This window comes from Orbicella franksi, chromosome 3 (genome assembly GCF_964199315.1).
Source record: "Orbicella franksi chromosome 3, jaOrbFran1.1, whole genome shotgun sequence".
In the NCBI taxonomy this organism is placed as follows: Eukaryota; Metazoa; Cnidaria; class Anthozoa; order Scleractinia; family Merulinidae; genus Orbicella; species Orbicella franksi.
In genome coordinates, this window is record NC_138147.1 from 12,955,226 (window position 1) to 12,961,225 (window position 6,000).

The following is a 6,000-nucleotide window of genomic DNA, read 5'->3' on the forward strand; positions in this document are numbered from 1 at the left end:
ATGTCAAATTTTGTTTTGTCACGGAGAACCACAACGATCACTTTCATTGCACAAAATCGCAAAGTATCTAAGCAAAGCTGGAGTTACCACATCCTCGAAGACCCAGGGACAGCTAGTCGGGACGATGTGCACCGAAATGTAGCAACATTTTCATTGAACCAAGAAGGCCGGCCTCTCAATAAAAGGTTGTTCTTTCGCTTGAAGTAGCTAGACGTCTTTATAATTTCAGAGTAATTTACTTTTATTTATTACAGAAAAACGCCTCCTACAGCTCATCAGTAATGCAGCTGAAATACAGATATGTTTTATTTTTAAAAAATCATCAGTTTATTTGCAATGATTTAGACTAAATCTTTAAGACCTTAGGACTACTGACATTGGAAAAAGAGCAAACCTTCTATTCTGAGTCGATACCTCACACATATGAGGACATACACTTAATTTATTGCGAATTCAAATTCAGAAAATTGCCCATTTGAAACAGTTGTATTTATAAATTCTACCGCTCCAACCTTGTTTTCAAAGGAAAATGTTACTCCGGCATGCTCTACATGGGACAAGCCACCCTGCCCATACCAGGATCGTTGGCCATCCATGGAAGCCTCCAAAAAATACTTCTTCCCCGCCTGTAAAACAACTGGAGGCTTAAACACGATATCAAAGCCGTGATACCCTTCTCCTTCATTTTGCATTAGTTCAGACACAAAAGTGCCTGTTTTAGTTGCCAGAGCAACACCATTGGAATCAGTTACCTTAAGTGTCACTGAATATTCATTATATTCGCTTCCAAATAGCCGTGCTGAAAACAAATTTATGTTTTGGTCTACCGAAACAACTAGTGAGTGTGGATTTAAGGCAGAATGATGCCACCCTTTCAATTTGCTCCCAGACCCAAACCTGCTGATTCGCTGACGACCACGTCTTGTGGTCTCAGAGCACCACTCCGGAAATATCAGTAAAGAGCTAAAGTACTTCATCATGTCACTTAACTCTTTCTTTGTAAGGATGTCAGAGTCAAGCACGACATCGGCGAATTCCTTCTGTTCCATCACTGGGAAACGAATTGCTTTAACGATCCGTTCTCCTAGAATCCTTCTTTTCACAGAACCTTCTGCTGCTAGGCCTTGCTTTTCACATTTCTTTCTAGCCCAGGAATCGACAGCTTTGAATAATTCCACTTCTTTGATATTCAACGAATCTCTCTCGACTAATGCCTCCAGCACTGATTTCTCAATTGTCACGAAACCGTCCGATTTCACAGCTTCGTCCGCCTGTTTATCGATCACTTCCCAGCAATGATCCACAAGATCTTTCTCTTCGTACTTCTGTGCGTCTGGCAACACATGGAACACGTTTGACGCATCCAAGTTTTCTCCAAGGAACTCTGTGCACTTGTCAGCGAGGGAAGGAAGCATGTATTTCTTGGCCAAATACAGCACTTGCATGACATTGTCTGCGTTCAAGTTCACTTCATCGCTGTACACGAAACGAAACAACTCCAACAAGCTTTTATGATCGCAATCAGAGATGGCGATTGAATCTTTCTTCTCGGCCAGTTCACCGTAAAACATGGCATAAAATACTGGGCTACTGATCGCCAACAAGAACTTGTGAGCTGGAATCTTCTTCATACTTTCACTTCCGCCTTCAGAGTCGCGAACGACAAATTTCACATCGCTCAAGAGCTCGTTGTTAAACATAAATTGACATCTTTCTCTGATTGTACGTCTACTAGTCGCACTCCAAAGATCTTTACTGGACACATCGAGAGACATCCTTGGGCTGTTAAGTTTGAGTTTGATAAAACAGTTCTCCGAGATGGAACTTTCGTTTACGACGGTGTCACGCTAACGTCACGTGAGTATAACTACTCCATATCGCGGGCTCAATTTTCTATCCATATTCCCCTCACCCCATTTGACGGAGGGAGTACGAGGCCTAGTTTTCGGACCTTATCTGCTTTTCTTAACTGTTCTTAAGATGTAGATTTAAATATTTAGTCTAAGGTCCTAGTGTGAAAATAACATTGTTGTTTGATTGTTCTCAAACCAGTAAAGTGCCACTAGAGGAACAGATTTGTGAAACTGTACGCAAGTGTCTGCTTTAGTCTTAAAATGCCTGGACATTTTATTCATACATCTAGCATCACTTTATCTTGAGGGCCGCTGGATGCCGGGCTAACGTTTTGGCGGTTATCCGTCCATGTAATACTACTTTAGCGATCTCTTTTACACCTATGAGATTTCTTCAGTTCGTAATGGCTCACGGCAAAATTTCTCCTGGGTCTGTAGCAAATAAAGTCTCCATTATCGCCTAGTTAAGAAGTTCCCACCACCCCTCTCGGTAGGTTTTGTCGCCTAAAGTGATCAAAGTACTGCTAGCTACCACTCCCCTGGGAATTAATATCCATCCAGGAGCCATAATCCATCTATATACCTAGGAGGAAAGAGGTACTGAGAGAGCGGTGTCGTGACAAGGGACAGCACAGGGAAATTGATCAGGATACAAGTGTAATCCTGAAATCTCGCATAAGCCTAGGATAGGGCCGCTAGGTTAGTCCATGTAACCATGAAGTATTGTCAGGCTCTAGCTGTCTAGCTCTCCTCCTGTGATTGCCTCGAGACTCTGTGTAGGGTCATATATTAGTCAAGGTGATCAGTTTCTCGGTTGACCTGAGTTGCCTGACTGAATTTTAGGGAAAATAAAATTCTGATCAACCACTGTTGAAGCTATTTTGCAATTTAACAAATTGACGTCAGCTTTTTATGCGTCTGTCCTCTTACTGAAGACAAATTGTATCATAACATTGTCAAAGTGACTGTGGAACCACGAGCCGCAGGCGAGTGGTTCCGCAGTAAACTTTGACAATGTTATTACGAAATTTATCATCAATAAGAGGATAGACGCATCAAAAACTGACGTCAATTTGTTAAATACAATAACAGGACCCCAAAATGGTCAAATGCCGGGAATAAATGAGGGGAAAAAACGCCGTAAACAAAGATATGTGAATTTTATTCAAAATGACGCGAACATTGTCAATAGCTGTTCTCGCTCTTTGATTGGCTACTTAAAAAAGTCTCAAAATCTCATTGGTCAAAAAGTTGACAATTTGACAGCTGAAAGTTGAACTTGAAAGCTTGCATGAATTAAAATTTTATCCGTCTGTACTCTTATTGATGATAAAAATGAGCCAATCAGCGCGCGAGAAATTAGACAGTTATTGTACAAACCCAGTTCAACCTCAATAATCATGAAGATCCGCACGTTTAATGTTAGATGAATACTTTTATAGCTTGGAACTGAAACTTGAATACGCATCGCATCTGATCATGATGAAGTGCATTTTCCGGCTGACTTCCTGAGAAAGAACTGACAGCATTCGCAGGGTACCTAAGTTGACGTCTGTCAATATCCATTCAGATGGATTGGTGCGTGAAAATTTAATAGACCTGTACCGCAGTGTAAGTCTTTAACTACCCGACGGAGTGGGGGTGGGGTTGGGGGGAGGAGAGACTCCCATATGAAAAGGTTAGGGATGTTCGTCGTCTCGCCTAGGGGTGCAAATCAAGGATTCTGGTCTCACTTAGGGTGTTCAATACGCAACGCCACTATCTTTAGCTGTCAAAGTACCGCTCTTATTTCCATTTTTTATCTCTTCCAGGCGTTGGACGAGTATATCATTAGGCTCAACTTCCGCCGGTCTCTCGAATCCGATCTACAAGGGCAGGCTCCTTCCTTGATCCGAACAGACGTTGGTTCGGGCCTATTTCATTAAGTCGGGTATCTTTCAGGGGTCAAATAAAGCTTAAGCCACGCTCAGGTTGGTCTCTTTTAGGGGTTTAATTCAACTCTTTTGACGAGCATCCCCAACCTTTTCATATGGCAGTCCCCCCTCCCCGCGGGTTTAATATAAGTGCACTACTGTTTCACATATACGTCCGCATACACGACCTGGAAATTATTTTCTGTTACTGTTTCGCAATAATCAGGTCAACCCCGATAAGGGGAACAGGAATGCCACAGCTCGGGGAAAGCGCTCACCTCCCGAAAATATTCGTGGGAATCGATTCTGGCTCAGTGTCATCTGTGGGTTGAGTTTATTGTTGGTTCTCGCCTTCCTCCGAGAGTTTTTCTCTGGGTTCTCCGATTTTCCGGCTGCATGCATATATCCATGCCACCCTCATTAAAAACCAACACTTCCAAAATCCCATTTGAACTGGATCGACGACTCACATGAGGACAAGTTGAAGCTTACACGGCTTCCTCTCTACATATTGATTTTTATTATCATTATCATCATTATCATTATCCTGGTCATGGTCACCGTCAAGGTCACGGTCACGATCACGGTCACAGTCACGGTCACGGTCATGGTCATGGTCATCGCAATCGCCATCGCCATCGCAATCGCCATCGCCATTGTCATTGTCATTGCCAATGCCATTGTCATTGTCATTGTCATTGTCATTGTCATTGTCAATGTCATTGCCACTGTCATTGTCATTGTCACTGCCATTGCCATTGTCATTGCCATTGCCATTGTCATTGTCATTGTTATTGTCATTGCCATTGCCATTGCCATTGTCATTGTCATTGCCATTGTCATTGTCATTTTCACAGCCACTGCCATTGTCATTGTCATTGCCATTGTCACTGCCATTGCCATTGCCATTGTCATTGTCATTGTCATTGTCATTGTCATTGCCATTGCCATTGCCATTGTCATTGCCATTGTCATTGCCATTGCCATTGTCATTGCCATTGTCATTGCCATTGCCATTGTCATTGTCAATGCATTACCATTGTCATTGTCATTGTCATTGTCATCGCCATTGCCATCGTTATTGCCATTGTCATTGCCATTGTCATTGTCATTGTCATTGCCATTCTCATTGTCATTGTCATTGCCATTGCCATTGTCATTGTCATTGTCATTGCCATTGCCATTGCCATTGTCATTGTCATTGCCATTGCCATTGTCATTGTCATTGTTTTGGCCATTGCCATTACCATTGTCATTGTCATTGTCATTGTCATGGCCATTACCATTGTCCTTGTCATTGCCATTGCCATTGTCATTATCATTGTCATTGTCATTGCCATTGCCATTGTAATTGTCATTGCCATTGTCAATGTCATTGTCATTGCCATTGTCATTGCCAGTGCCATTGTCATCGTCATTGTCATTGCCATTGTCATTGTCATTGTCATTCCTATTGCCATTATCATTGTCATTGCCATTGCTATTGTCATTGTCATTGCCATTGTCATTGCTATTGCCATTGCCATTGCCATTGTCATTGTCATTGTCATTGCCATTCCCATTGTATTATTACTATTATTGTATATTACTATTATTTTTATTGTTATTATTATTGTTATTATTATTGTTATTATTATTATAGTAATTATTATTATTATTATTATTATTATTATCGTCTTCACGTAATGTTTGCTTAGAGTCCTTAGGGCCGAGACCAAACCATGGTCCTGGGGCACTAGGGGATAGCCAGTTTTTAGCTTGATAGCACCCTCCTCAAAATGTGCGCTGTACCTAGCAAGGTTATCTTTTGTAGTTCACTGATGCTTAATTGGCCGGGAATTCTTCCAAGATAAGTTTCTAGTCCCTTTTTGATAGCTCCAAGTGCTCCAATGATAACTGGTATCGTTTCCGTTCTCATGCCCCACATTCGGCTTGTTTCGATTTCCAAGTCCTTATATTTGGATAGTTTTTCACTGACTTTCACGGATGTGTTTCTGTCTGATGGTACTGCCATGTCAATAAATTTACAGGTTTTCGTTTTGTGGTCTTTAATCACTATATCGGGTCTGTTGGCTGTTATTTTCCTGTCTGTGTGTATTGGCATGTCCCATAATATCGTGACATCCTCGTTTTCGGTAACTGTTTGCGGCTCATGGTCATACTACTTTTCTGATGTCTTTATATTATAGTTGTGATAGACTTTCCAATGTATATACGCGGCTGCTTTATCGTGT

At 41.6% G+C, this 6,000-nt stretch overlaps 1 protein-coding gene across 1 annotated transcript; it reads right to left on the reverse strand.

Moving 5' to 3' along the window:
• Positions 1 to 384: 384 nt before the first annotated feature.
• Positions 385 to 1,980, reverse strand: LOC145483042 (BTB/POZ domain-containing protein 6-like). The gene has a single exon (XM_081461662.1). The coding sequence runs from the start codon at positions 1,773 to 1,775 to the stop codon at positions 438 to 440; it is 1,338 nt and encodes a 445-aa protein (XP_081317788.1). The 5' UTR covers positions 1,776 to 1,980; the 3' UTR covers positions 385 to 437.
• Positions 1,981 to 6,000: the final 4,020 nt, after the last annotated feature.

What these genes read in the sequence shown, in the direction of transcription:
- LOC145483042 (XM_081461662.1), bottom strand. Translation starts at nt 1,775, where the DNA reads ATGTCTCTCGATGTGTCCAGTAAAGATCTTTGGAGTGCGACTAGTAGA.